We start from the raw sequence: 15,614 nt of genomic DNA, 5'->3' as shown, positions 1-15,614 counted from the left end.
CCCATTCTTCTATGTGTAATGATTAGGTAAGTCCTCCGATCAAATTGCCTTTATAATCTCATAGCCATCCTTGAGGCTCACTCTCTCGGCATCACCATCCTTTATATGATTTGAGGTAATTTCAATTGCCCTCTTACTTTGGATTTCGATTATTTGTCCCCTTGATAAACTCTGAGTTGATTTTTCTCTTTTAAAAAAAAAACAGAAGAAGCCTTCAATTAAGTATTGGTTGGGTTCTAATCGACAAGGTAAAATTGCATTCTCAAATTGCGTTGGGTTTATTATGGCTTTGTTACAAGTCTCTCTTGTTTTAGTTCCAAGTTGCTAGTTTAGTTAGTTTGATTTTGCTTTCTGTGCAGAGCATCAGTTTTACTGTAGTTAATTTTTTTTATTGATCTTGCATTCCTATGTACTCATTCCAGAAAAGTTCCCCTTTTATACACATCAATTTAAACGGTTTTATCAAAGCAATTTTACAATACTATAAAGTAAATATAATTATCTATTATGCCATACAGAGTAGTGGATTATAATTTTACACACTTTGGAGGAGCACGAGAAAGGAAGACCAATCTATCTATTTTTGAATTGTTCAGGTGAGAGGTTCTTTCTAATTATTATTATTATTATTATTATTATTATTATTATTATTATTATTATTGTTATATATGTATATATACATGTTACATTGTAAAGGAACCCTAAATGCATTCCCGACATGCGCTTAGGTTAGCGTGGATGGTGATTGGATGATATTTACTTTATATAAATTGCTAAACAATAATTTAGTTCTTTTTAGGATGGACAGAAGTTGGATGTTCGTACGAGACAGGTTTCGCCACCCAGAATTTATCAAGGGTCTGAAAACATTTATGAATGCAGCGGAAAAACATTTGGATCATGATAATAAGACGCGTTGCCCCTGCTGCAAATGTCAAAACGCACTACCAACTCGTTTCTTGCAGGAGATACGCAAACATTTAATAGTAAATGGGTTTGCACAATACTATACTACATGGACTGAGCACGGGGAAGATTTTATTGATGTTGTAGATGACGAAATGGATGAGGAAATAGAAGATGACATCGAGGAGGATGATGACAATGCTATGGTGTATGACATGTTAAATGATGTTCAAGGGCCTACAATTATGGAGATGGAGGATGAGACATCAAGTAATTACATTAATGCTCCTTTTAACAAGTTTGATTATTTGTTTAATGAGGCTCAACGAGAATTGTACCCAGGCTGCACAAAGTTCTCTGCATTATCTTTTATTTTGAAGTTAATGCATATCAAGGTACTTGGACGTTGGAGCAATAAAAGTTTTGACATGTTGCTTAATCTTTTAAAAGACTCGCATCCAGAAGGTGTCTCGATACCAGCCTCGAATTATGAAGCCAAGAATATGCTGCGAGAATTGGGTTTGGGGTATGAAAAAATACATGCATGCAAAAATGATTGTGCATTGTTTTGGGGGGAAGAGAATGAGAATCTTGATAAATGTCCAGAGTGTAAAGAGCCGAGATACATGTCTAATGATGGAAAAGGTAAGAAAGTACCACATAAAGTCTTGCGTTATTTTCCATTGAAGCCAAGACTTCAGAGGTTATTTATGTCGAGACATACGGCGACTGATATGAAATGGCATAAAGTTAAAAGACAAAATGAAGAGGGGTTTCTTCGACATCCAGCTGATTCCCAAGAATGGAAGAACTTTGATGACGAGAATCCTAACTTTGCTGCAGATTGTCGAAATGTTAGATTGGGTCTTGCTACAGACGGTTTTAATCCATTTGGAAACATGAGCACTAGTTATAGTATGTGGCCGGTTATGGTAGTTCCGTACAATTTGCCCCCCTGGAAATGCATGAAAGGAATGTTTACTATGATGTCATTACTTATACCAGGTCCTCGAGCACCTGGAAAAGACATTGATGTGTATCTCCGTCCATTAATAGATGAGTTGAAAGAACTGTGGGAGGTTGGAGTTGAAACTTTTGATGTTTCTGCTGGAAGGAATTTTAACCTGCGGGCATGCGTATTATGGACTATAAATGACTTTCCAGCATATGGCAATTTATCTGGGTGGAGCACCAAAGGGTACAAAGCTTGTCCTATTTGTAACGAAGATATAACATCAGAGGGATTGAGAGGAAAAATATGTTATATGGGTCATCGGCGATTTTTACCTCATGATCATGAATGGAGAAGGAGTAAAGATTTTAACGGTTTAGCAGAAAATCGTCCTCCTCCCAGAATTTTTTCTACAGAACATATTTTGGCCCAACTAGATCTTGTTCATAAAACTAAACCTGGTAAGCATCCTGATAATCCTGATTTAAAGCGAAAACGTGTGTCTCATGAGCTTAATTGGACAAAAAAAAGTATTTTTTATGAGTTAGAGTACTGGTCCAACCGCAAGTTGAAAAATAGTATTGATGTGATGCATGCTGAAAAGAATATTACTGAAAGTCTTATTGGAACTTTGTTGGATATCGAAGGGAAAACAAAAGACACCAGAAATGCTCGTTTGGACTTGGCAGATAAGAAAATAAGAAAAGGATTGCATCTCAAACTTCAAGGGAATAAATTGAAGAAGCCTCATGCAAGATATGTGCTCAAATTGGAATATCGAAGATTATTCTGTAAGTTTCTCAAATCTGTGAAATATCCTGATGGGTATGCTGCTAATATTTGTAGAAATGTGAATATTGTCGATGGGAAGATACATGGATTAAAAAGTCATGATTGCCATGTTTTACTTCAACGTCTCATCCCTGTTGGTATTCGACCGTATTTGGACAAGGATGTGTGCACTGCAATTATTGAGCTGGCAATTTTCTTTCAACAATTATGTGCAAAAACTTTGAGAGTTTCAGACTTAGAAAGAATGGAGAAAGAGATTGTTATAATACTATGTAAGTTGGAGATGATTTTTCCACCAGCCTTTTTTGATGTAATGGTTCACTTGGCAATTCATTTACCTCGTGAAGCTATACTTGGTGGTCCGGTTACCTATCGGTGGATGTATCCAATTGAGAGAAATCTGGGGACATATAAAAAATATGTTACAAATAAAGCTAAACCTGAAGGTTCTATTGCAGAAGCATATATTGTCAATGAAGCAGTTACGTTCTGTTCTATGTATTTTCGTGAGATTGAAACCCGTTTCAATCGAGCAGAACGCAATGTTGATGTAGAACATAACGAAGTAGGTGTTGGTTTATCAGTGTTCTCTCAAAAAGTTCGTCCATTTAGTGGGAAAAAGTATAAATTACTGGACCGGAAGGAGGTGGATAAAGCTCATTGGTATGTGCTATATAATTGTGATGAGGTGCAACCTTATCTCAAGTAAGTGCCATTTCTGCATTTGCGTTTATTAAGTTCAATAATATTTTTCAAATTAAAATTCATCAAATTTAATCTGTAGCATGTTTGAAAAAGCAAGTGTAGAACTTTTTGTGCATCGGTGATCATTAGTACATGCATGTTCTAATGTATTTAATTATCTAATTTACATATGCAGAGAACATGAGGATGAGTTGATGCAAAGAAGTAGTGCCAACTTGTATAAAAGACAAGAAAATGAGTTTCCAAATTGGTTTCAAAAGCGAGTAAGTTATTCAACTCAATATTAATAATTAGTATATTATATTTGTATCAATAACTAAATATTTTCATTGGAATTCATAGATGACTAGCATGAGAGAAAATGGATTGGTAGATGCAACTGATAAGCTATATTGTCTAGCTTGTAAGCCGGATATACGTGTTCATACGTACACTGGTTGTATTGTTGATGGAGTTCGATTTCATACAAAAGATCTTGACGATCATCGCATTACCCAAAATAGTGGGGTGTATGTTCCAGGAGTTTTCACTGGTGGAAGTCATGATTATTATGGTATTGTACTAAGTGTTGTGGAGTTGACATACTTGCATATGAATCAAGTCTTCTTATTCAAGTGTAAATGGTTCAACACTGATTTATCAAGTAGAGACGAAAGGAGGAGAATGATACGCTTTGATTATAATCTCACTAGCATTAATACAAGCTCAACGTGGTATGATGATGAACCATTCATACTTGCTACAGAAGCCCAACAAGTATTTTATCTTGATGACTATAAATTGGGTTCTCACTGGAAAGTTGTACAGAAGGTGCAACTCAGACATGTATGGGATGTCCCGGAGGTTGAGGATACTAATGAAGAGATAGATGAGGATGATGTTGATCCAGTCACAACCGATGCGTATCAGCAAGATGAGTTTAATGATGTCCAGTGGGTCGTTCAAGAAGAGGGTCTTCAAACTCCTGAATTACATTTGCACGATATTGAGCCAGAAGTTATTGCTTTAGATGTTGGGAATGATGAATGGATGAATGATGATAGGGGTGAGAACTTCATAAGTGACGACATTGAAGAAGAAGAAGAAGAAGATGATGATGATGACGATGATGATGATCCAGAAGATGGTTATGAGGAAGAAAGTGATGAAGAAAGTGATTAATTTATAATATAGCTCAATTCCAAGAATAACTAAATTGTTTTTTTTTGTTAAAAATCATATCTTTATTCGTGACTTAATGACAAACTTCTGTGGTAATTATTTATTTATTTAGTATTAGTTCTGTAAGGCTTAATTCTTTTTTTGTGGCAATTAGTATTAGTTTTGTAAGATTGATTAGAATTGGTTCATGTTGTTCTTAGTAATCGATTATATCTTTTGTAGGATTGGTCAAGCTTTTGATCATGGTGGCATGGCGGGGTTTCATCATCTTTGTTGCTTATGAATTGTCTCTAATAAATCCCCAATTTCATGAGTGACTTTCCCTAGGCAAGCTTTGACGGTGACCAAATTGGCGAGGAAACTATTCATCAGTGAAAATTTAATCTTTAACAATAATAACATATTTTAGTCGTCATTGAGTTTGAAGGGTGTTGTAAGAGTTTTCGCCAAACAAACAACAACGATATCATTATTTACCCACGAAATGAAACTTTGGTCAAGGAAGTAGTTCCTCGTAAACTATGAATGTTTTGTTAGGAAACGATGGTCTTCTCGCATTGAATTTGGCGGATTCCAAACAAATTGTCGCCAAAAAAATAACGACGAAATTTTTTATTTCCTCACAAATAGCTCCTTATTATGAGAAAATAGTTTCTCGTAAAACACAGAACTTTAGTGAGGAAACCTAAAACTTGTCGCCATTAAATTTGGCGGGTTTTGCACAATTTTCTACCGAACTTACCGTGAGAAAACAATAATTTCCTCGGTATAGGTTCTTTTGACGAGGAATTAATTTCTCGCGTAACATATATTTCTAGTGAGGAAATCTTATATTTGTCGCTATTAAATTTGGTGGGTTTCGCACAATTTTCTGCCAAACTTATCGTGAGGAAACAATAATTTCCTCTGTATAGGTTCTTTTGACGAGGAATGAATTTCTCGCGTAACACATATTTCTAGCGAGGAAACCTTATTTTTGTCGCTATTTTATTTGGCGGGTTTTGCAAAATTTTCCGCCAAACTTATCGTGAGGAAACAATAATTTCCTCGGTATAAGTTGTTTTGACGAGGAATTAATTTCTCGCGTAACAAATATTTCTAGCGAGGAAACCTTATATTTGTCGCTATTGAATTCACAGGTTTTCCAATTTTTTCCGCCAAAACTATAACGACAAAATCATAATTTCCTTGTTAAATGTGTATTTTACGACTACAAAGTTCCTCACCAAAATCTCACTTTTCTCGCTAATAATATCCTAGCTTGTGAGACCAAATACTGATTATTTTTTGTGAGGAACTAATATTTTTGTCGTGGAAAGTAGTTTATTGTGAGAGAAGTTTGTTTCTCGTAGAAAACATGTGGATATTTAGTGAGGAAACAAAATATTCATCGTAAAATGTGACATTTTATGAGGAAAATTAATTTCTCGAAAATAAATTCCTCGCTAAATAACCTTTCTGTTGTAGTGAATGCACCACCAAGAAACACTACACAAAGAGCCGACACCTTTAGTTAAACCGAGGACCCATTACCCATAGATTTGCTCTGTTTCCTTCCCCTATTGAAAGTTATATATTGTGTCTTCTGGTGATTATTATAGGACTCTAAGAAACCAACTAATGTCTTTGGTACATTACATGTGAGGTCATTTTCCAATGAGTTTTCTGTTTGGGGAAAACAACATATTGAGGAAACATTACAATTGGACTTTGAATCAATTGGTTCAGTTCATTGGATCTGTCCCAATCATCGTCCAAGTTATGCGATGAACAAGTTAAATTCGATCTCCATGTTGTCAATTTGCATACGCGGTGATCATGTATGCCAGTCCATTTTGTGACTAAAAGCTCACACACTCGCCAACTTCAATTCTATCGGTATTAGATGTTCAATTTAGAATCATATGTAAATGATCACAATTTTATTTGTCACCGTGACATTGCAGGAAAACACTACCCTAGCTAATTTTGAATTATTGCTCAAATTCAATTCTGAATTTCTGATGGTGATCATTTTTGGGCCTCAATGTATCAAACACGTGCAATACATCAAATTTCCTTTTTTTGAGCCCATTAAATATCGACGCCAGGCCCAAAAGCCGAACTACAAGGAAAATGAATCTTTTTTTAATTAAGAAGGTGAATCTGTTAAGGATGTTTCTTGTGTATGCTGCGGTAGGAATGTAGAGGATGAGCTCCATTTATTTAGAGATTGCAAGAAGATTGCTCCGATTTGGAATATAAGCTCTCTGTCGGCGGTGGGGTGTAAGAATCAAGTGACTCTTTTCTCTTGTTGGTTTTTTGATATGTTGGAACTGTTATCCAAACCTCAATGTGATATTTGGTTTATCTTACTTTGGGTAATTTGGAAGGCCCGTAATGAGTTAGTGTCGCAACAAAAAGGTCTTGATCTTTGGTTTTTGGTGAATTGGGCAACTCAATGGCTTATTGAATTTCAGAGTGTTACTACAGTGGTTCGTAAGAAGGAGAAGAGAATGAAGGTGGGGTGGAAGGTACCCCCGAATGGTAGATTGAAGATCAATGTTGATGGCTCATTTCTTCAGGATACATGGAAAGGAGGCATAAGAGTAGTGGTGCGTGATGCTAATGGTGTATGTGTAGCTGCACTGGCTTGACCGTTTCAGCATGTTGGGTCGGCGGTACATATGGAGACGGAGGCATTGTGTGCCGGTATTCTTCTTGCTATTCAGGATGGTTGGGATGATGTTGAAATAGAGTGCGATTGTGCCTTGCTTGCGGCGACAATTGCGCGTACAACATGTGATTTATCTGATGTGGGTCGGCTTGTGGAGGATTGTAAGATGTACTTAGATACACTCTCCTCTGTTCAAGTGAGTCATATCTTCCTTGAAGCAAATAGCGTGGCTAACAGGTTATCACAACTTGCTAATTTTTCTGATGTTGATGAATTTTGTTTAGATGAGAGTCCTGTTATTATTCAGAATGTTCCATACGAGGATTTATATTATGCTTCTATTGTATCCCGGGGTTTTGGCCTTCTGTCCCCTCCGAATCATTTCTTTGATGTTCCGTTTAATTAAATAATTTAGTGCTGGGGGATATTCTCCCGACCCCTTTCAAAAAGAAGGTGAATCTCTTATTTTTATTAAAACAAAATTACAAGCAAAATGAAACTTTCATATAGTATTACACTCAAACAGAGAATCTATAACGATCAACACGTTATTCCTCATGAAAATATATAGCTCAAAAAGGTATTTAACATACGCAAAAATCAAAGATTCAAAAAACAATTCAAACATATATTTTGAAATCAAAGGTATTCGCTTCACTTGCATACAATATTTTGGACAGACTTTGTGGCCAGAACAACTTCCATATTGCAGTTCATCTGAGCAGACTTCTTCTTCTTGATCACCTTCATCAGGTGAATCTTTCCATCCAACTTTGAAGATACCGTGATCGGAATAACCCCGGTACTAATATCACTGCCCAGCCGTGAGTTAGGTTTGCCGGCACTCGAGGTCAAGCTCACGGATGATACGTCTACCTTCCTAGTCGATCTTGCCCTAACACGTTCCTCCTCCACATTGGTCTGTCCAATTCTCACACCTCCATATGAAAACAAAACGTAGCCGTCTTTATATTTGAAGTAGCCGAAGTTGGTGTTCTTCACTCCAAAGTGAACGTCCATTTCCAAATCAAACGTAGGACTTGTGGCGTTGCCGACTTTAATATCAATGATCGTCGCCGACCGGACCCGGAATTTAGGGCTATTGATTTTCATCACGGTGAGTGCAAAGACTGTTAAGACTACTACTTGGAAAATGGAAATGATAGTCACGTAGAGAAGGCATCTCATGTGCTTCTTGTGACGAAGCTCTGCCGCGCTCGGTGGAGCGGACGCTGCGGCTTCCTGATCACTCCGCATGTAGCTGGGGGCGGAGGGCATCAACGGAGAGGGCGATGTTGATCCCTTATTCGCTGCCATTGTGGTTTAGCTAAGTTAACTTCTTTAACAAATGAAGTGCGTGGTTTGGGGTTCTGGTATTTCAACTTTCGAGTGCTGTGATGAGTGATATTGGAAATGGGTGATGGATCGATCAAGGCAGCAAGCAAGTATATATAGACAAGGATCACTGCTCCCTATTTTGAATAGTATACTGTACCTATATGACTGTATAAGTATAAACCAATGTACGGTACGTACAAGACTACAAGGCTAAGCGAGGTCCTTTCTCTTCTGGGTACTTTTCTTTGGTCTTTTCCAAACGCTGAAGGTGTCTGTGAGTTGAACATTGACTCGTACGAATGGTCTCTACTTTATCACCTATTTTGATTTCACGTTTTTGTGAAATATATACACGAATCGTTTCTGGATTATAACTAGAAACCCCCCTTTTTCTGGATCCATCTTACATCAATAATTCGACCTCTACCACCTATCGGTAATTTTAGACAAGTTTCCTTTGATGACGAAAGATGGTTACGTGTTTGCTTTTTAAGCAACTAAATATCTTTGGAAATAATCATTAAATGATACACGTACTACTGGTACTAGAACATTCCGTAAAAAAATTAGCGTCGAAATGTATTAAAGTACCGAGAAGAAAAATTCTAGTTGAGAATTTGATTTGATTCAAGGAAGCATCAGCAATTAGCTAAGATAAGCAGCTTAATTTGACGGAAGTTTCACATAGATGAAGAAACTTGATAGGTGGAAGGTTTGAAAAGATAAGCACCTTGCTACCTATCTAGGTTCGTTGCTCATGACATTATTTAGATGATGTCGTTGAAGAACATATTTTCCATTTTTGTACGGAAAGGTCATACCTTCAATGTGAAAATTAAGTTGGTGTGGGGAACATTGAAAATCTTGGTTTTGCTTCTTTCAAAGTTGTTATCTAGTTCTTTCAACATCCATCCTTTATTTTATTTATTTATTTGTTTACTTTTTTGCCTAATATATTTGCATGGTGTAATAGCATTTCTCTCTACGTAAACCTTTGTAATCAGTGGCGAATTCACGTGTAGGCGAGTCTAGGTAGCTGTCTAGGCGAGGTTCAAGATCTAGGCATAGAATAAGACGTTTTTTTTAGAGATAAGCCATATAAAAATGGCAGAATCCGACGAAAATGGAGATAGAAGACAACGGCACAGTGGCAGGTCTTTCTCTTGTTTTTTTTTCTCTTCGTTCTGCCCAAAATGATGTTGTTTCATTAATTATGTTTCTTTGCCAAAACAACGTCGGTTGTATATTTTTAATTTAGGCTAAAACACACGCAAGTTGAGGCATTATGAACTACACATCAAGAGTTTTGGACTTTTATCTTTTCTACCAATGTCCCCACCTTCTCAAAACTAAATTTCAAAAGACAAAATGTCTTTCTCAACTTTAATTTCTCCCCCAAAGACCTGACAAGTAAGAGAAAACTATTTTAGTTCTGAATGCATTCAAGTATTTGATTCAATACATTTCATTCAAATTGATTCATCAAAGTGTATCTTTGTTTTTTTTTTCTAATTCATTCATTTGTTGGTTAATGACTTATTTGAATGTTTGATTATCATGTAATCTTGTTGTCTCACTATGAATGCTTAATGAGTTTGATAAATTTGATCGAATTTGTTAAATTTAGTTTAGATATGCAGTATTATATGAAACCCCAATTTTGAATTGAAGTAAATTACATTTTTAAGTGACAAGTAATTCTTGCATTGGCTGGCAAATATTTTTTGGATTTCGTCACTGCTAGTAATGGTTTCATATAGATATATTTTTATTTCTGATAATCATTACGATGATAAAAAATAAGATGTCCTTTCAAAAAATAATAATAATTAGATGTATCTCACCAATATATATGTAGTTGCTTTTAGCAAGTAGAGCTGCATGATCTCTGGTTGCTAATTAAATTGAATGGTAGTTGTTCGAACTAAAACGTTTTGTCGATCTGTGTAGTGATATCGATGTAAGTGGATTGATGAATTTTCTCAAAAATATTTGAAAATATATTTCCAAAATGTTAAACTATTCACGTACCAGGTCAGCAAAAAAATATACAAATGACGAACATGTCTTCTCCTCCTGAAGACATCAGAAGCCGGAAGAAGTCTAATTCCTAAGTGAAGAACTGAAGATTGAACAATTGATTTTTTTGAGGACGAGATTGAACAATTGATTAAAAAGAAAGAAATTGACAAATGTGGCGACATATTTAATTATTTGGACTTAAACTTTCAAATCATGACTTTTCTTGTGTGCCAAGTGAAATGATATCACCCCCCAAAGTCCCACACTCCTACGTTTATCGTACGACATTAACCATCCTATTAATTAGCTACAGATCCAAGCTACTATGTCAAACCAATCCCCGGCCGGCCTCTACCGCGTTCGAAATTGTCGTAAATGGAGTACTTAATAGGCTTTAATTGAAATTAACGTTTATGCACGCACTATGCCCCTACGAAAAACCACGATTATATTGTAATTAGCCCCTACAATTAACATGATAATACAATCCTAACATCTCTGGTAAAAGAGCATCTCCAACATCTCTTGTATAAATTATCTATTATAAAAGAGGAAATCATAAAATCTCTATAAAAAAATATCACAAATGTCACGACCCTAAAATATTGAGTATGAAACTCAAATTCTGAAGTCATGAAAACTCTAAAACAATCTCAATAAATCGAAATCATTTTAATGGCACATCGGATCATTACTGAGTTCATAGTATAACTCAGTCAAATTGATTATTACAAACCAAATTTATAATTCAACATTATATCAAATGGAAATGTAAAAATCCTCTTAAATCCTCACCACAAGATAAAATAAAACAACTTCAAATCTTCAGAGTTGTCCGTCGTTTTCCGCTAATCCACACGTGCGGAATTATCCCCTACACCATCAAATAAGTGCATCGGGATTGTAAACACAAACACAGTAATCTTTACAGCTCGTATGAGTAAAACAACAATATAATTCACATAAAAATATATATACGAAAATCCACAAAGCATTAATCATAAATGCACTCATGAGTCAGTTAGACGGCCCATCTGGTTGTCTAATAATATGAAAAATATATGTGCTCATGAGAAATTAGGCAACCCATCTGTTTACCCAAATGCATTTATAATACAGGTACTCATGAGACCCAGGTACACCTCTGTTACCCTTCATGTTAGTACGCCGCCGACATCGGGCAACCACCTGCTACCCAATATCCAAAATATGGGTACTCATAAGCCGATAACCCATCTGTTACCTCTTATGCAGTACACCGGCAGACAGATTATAGCTCTAACTGTATCGTAATTTTCCCCCGACCAAGGCTAGGTTCCGACATGCCAACACGTCCGAAGACAGAAAACACGTCTGAAGACATAACACACGTCCGAAGACATAAAACACGTCTGAAGACATATCACACATCCGAAGACATAAAATATTTTAACAAAACTCAATATTAAAACCACGTACCAACAATCATCCCATGATATTGTACAAATCAAATCAACATGCTCAATAAATAAATCTCAACACCAAAATGAACTTATTTGCAACGGAAATTACGACAGTATATAATATAGTAAACCATATATATGTACTTATTTTACTATTTATACACATACACAATCCACTATATCATATATATATCATAGTTCATTCTTTAAAATTTAGCATATTCCTGAATCTCCGCAAGGGCAGATTCGTCACTGTGAGATTTTACTCACCTTATAATCCTGAGCGTAATTTCCATGATTCCGAAAATGAATCATTTACTTGATGTATCGGTCACCTAGAGAAGATAAGAAGTGAATTTAGAATCGTTACGTAAAACCTTAAATGCCGAAACAGTAATAATATTTTATTGATCAGCAATTTCTGGTTTTTACGATTTTACTGTTCACGTAGTACTATTCAAATATTACTGTACAAATACATATTAATCACGTATTCATGTACGAGTACATACTGTTTACGTATTTCTGTACATATGCATACCATTTACGTATTCATGTACATCCATGTACTATTTAATCGTAAATACTGTTTCAGTAAATAATAATTACGATTTACTCTTCCAAAATTATTTTTACAATTACTGTACGTAATTTACATTTACATTTACCGTACATAAAATAAATTCACATTTATTATACGTAAATCACTTTTTAAAATTTACAGTACGTAAAAATAAATTTTACAAAATTACTGTTTCAAAATAACTATTCACGCGCCACCTCTGGCGACCGCGCCTGGCGCTCAAGTACCGCCTGCAGTGACATCGCGTGGGGCCCACGCGCCGACTCTAACACCGGCGCGTAGCACGCCACCGCCGCCTCCAAACCTCTCCATTTTCCCTCCTCTTCTCCTCCACGGCCTCTTGCCGCCTTCTACCCTCCTCATGCACCCACACGCGCCGCCTAAGGCGGCAGTATTATCCTTCTTTCCATCCTCCTCCGATCTCCTCCAATCCTCCACAAATCCATCCAAATCACACACAAACCCTTAGGCTTGAGAACCACCGGAAGATCGCCAGAGGTGGAGCTCGACAGTGATAGAGGAATCGCAGGTCTCAGGTTGGAGCGCGAGGACTCACGGCGGCGCGGGATGGCGTGTCGACTTCGGAGTATGCTGCGGAGGTCCATACGATGCTCTAGAGGCCGGCGGTGAGAGCCACGGCGGCCTAGGGACCGAGATCGGTGGCGGTGAATTTCTGAGGGAGAGAGAGAGACAGAGAGAGAGATAAATCGGGGAGAGAGAGAGAGAGAGAGAGAGAAGAGGGAGGCTGGAGAAAGGAGAGAGAAAGGGGTTTTCATTTTATACCCACTTCCAAAATCGGAAACTAACTTCCGTTATTAATAACTTTCACATACGAAGTCCGATTAGAACGCGTGAAGTGTCCACGAACTCGTATCGACGAGCTCTACAACTTTCATGATGGAGCGACGGAGTAAAAGTCGATTCTCGCGTCGCGGAAACATAATGTTTTTCTAATTAAAAGTTCCGATAACGTTTCCGTTTTCGATTTACAACGTCGCAAAGCGAAACAAACGCATTTTAATCAATTTTACAAACTTATCGATTTCTAAAAAATTAATAATTTGTATATGAAAAATAGGGCTATTACAACAAACTCCAGCAACTCTTCTATTTTATTCAACAAACTTAAATGCATTTTTGTATAATTTGTTGAATATATGGAAATATTATATATTGTTCAAGTAAAAAATTTATAATTTTGACGTTATTGACATTTTTATTTTTAAGTAAAGAAAGTGAATTGACGTTTTTCTTGTTTAGGTAGAAAAAGTGAATTTAAAGGTAATTAATAAAGTTTAGAGATTTTTCATTTAATTGTACAAGTTTTGAGAATTCTACAAATGTAGAGATTTTTATTCTCTCTCTCTTCTCACTTTCTCTTTAATAAATGATGTTTTACATGAGCTGTTTGAGCAAAAATGTAGTGTTTTCCTCTAGAATAGAGATAAGTTGAGTTTCATAGGAGCTGTTGGAGATGCTCTAAAAAAATAACACAAGATAATTCTTGCTAGCACACACTGAAGTAAAAATAAAACCTAACATGTATCCAACTTTTTACTCCTCTCAAATTGAAGTCAAATATCAAAAAAGAAAAAGAAAATAAAGTAGTTTCTTTCAATCCCGTTGCCATGTTCTAATATTTTCTTTTTTCCTTTTTTATAGTCACATCAATTTATCAATTTACTATCTTATACTTTGAATATTAATTAGATGGTTGATTTTCAGAGTTATATAAGAAAAGATTATTGTAGGAATTAGGTGAATGACAATTACATAAATATTATTTGCTTAATTAATACCAATTTTAAGTCCACATGATTGCTCAACACTTATTTGCCTCTTAAAATATGAGAAAAAAAAAATACTTATATGCCTCTTAAAATATGGAAGGTCTAAGTTTTGACCACCTTATCATATACTGAATACTGATATATGCCGCCGGCAGCAAACTTTGCAGTATATTATTGGCTATGTCTCGCCTCAATCTACATATCCCAAATCTCACTCTACCATTCCAAAAAAATAAATAAAGAACAAACGTAACAAGAACAAAGATGACAGAGAGGAATTAAGAGGCTTATCCTTTCGCACCCTATGTTAATGGCCAAGCCATGGCCAGAAGCGATGCAGAATCCTCGAGAGCTCACGTCGATCATGAGCTGCGTAGAAAGAAGCGCATCAAATGTTTTGTCTACATCGCCGTTTTCGCTGTGTTCCAGATCATAGTCATAACCGTCGTCGCACTCACGGTCATGCGCGTCAAGAGCCCCAAGTTTCGTATCCAAGCCATCACGGTCGAGGACCTCAACACCTCAAACGGCGCCAATCCTTCGCTTACTATGTGGTTCGTTGCTGAAGTTTCTGTCAAGAACCCTAATTTTGGGCGGTACAAGTATGATCAGAGCTCCATCAGCTTTATTTATCAGGGAACCCAAGTCGGGGATGTTGTAGTTCCTCAGGAAACAGCAAGGACTAGAGCGACCAGGAAGATGATCGTGTCCGGTACTGTGACTACCGTTAATTCGAACTTGGCCAGTGATATAAGTTTAGGGTCTGTGGCGCTTAGCACGCACTCGAAGATAAATGGGAAGGTGTACTTGATGAACATGATTAATTAAGAAGAAGAAATCAGCTGAGATGAAATGCACCATGGTCGTTAATTTGTCAAGTAAACAAGTCCACGATATCAAATGCAACTAGAATATCATTTGGTGTAGTTAATTGATTCTTGAGATAAGTGGATATATGCATTTGATGATCTTTGGGACATCTTTGTGTTCATTTATTTGTGTGGCTTGTGAAATTTGGTGTGCGGAAGCGTAAATAAACAGTAATATTGATATGAAATAATAAAGAAAAGAAAACACAAGGACACATAATTTATAGTGGTTCACTCAATTAATGTGATTGAGCTACGTCCACTTTCGGAGCCAGCGAGAAATTCTATTATGATCAATTGGACAGAATACAATATAGCTTTGTACTAAAACTCTCTAATCCTAAAACCCCAAATAGCTGCTCTTCTCTCTAAATAAAGAAGACTCGGCTGTAGGTTAA

General features: G+C 36.3%; 2 protein-coding genes across 2 annotated transcripts; one reads left to right on the top strand and one right to left on the bottom strand.

The window, feature by feature from the left end:
- Positions 1-7,825: 7,825 nt before the first annotated feature.
- On the bottom strand, positions 7,826-8,561 carry LOC126803189 (late embryogenesis abundant protein At1g64065-like). Its single transcript, XM_050530955.1, has one exon. It carries the CDS (start codon positions 8,487-8,489, stop codon positions 7,827-7,829), a length of 663 nt encoding a protein of 220 aa, XP_050386912.1. The 5' UTR covers positions 8,490-8,561; the 3' UTR covers position 7,826.
- A 6,107-nt stretch (positions 8,562-14,668) lies between these two features.
- LOC126803332 (late embryogenesis abundant protein At1g64065-like) lies at positions 14,669-15,175 on the top strand. Its single transcript, XM_050531132.1, has one exon. It carries the CDS (start codon positions 14,669-14,671, stop codon positions 15,173-15,175), a length of 507 nt encoding a protein of 168 aa, XP_050387089.1.
- Positions 15,176-15,614: the final 439 nt, after the last annotated feature.

Source organism: Argentina anserina, chromosome 7, assembly GCF_933775445.1.
Source record: "Argentina anserina chromosome 7, drPotAnse1.1, whole genome shotgun sequence".
Lineage (NCBI taxonomy): Eukaryota > Viridiplantae > Streptophyta > Magnoliopsida > Rosales > Rosaceae > Argentina > Argentina anserina.
The sequence above is the reverse complement of the archived record's forward strand: the minus strand, read 5'-3'. Positions and strand labels throughout refer to the sequence as shown.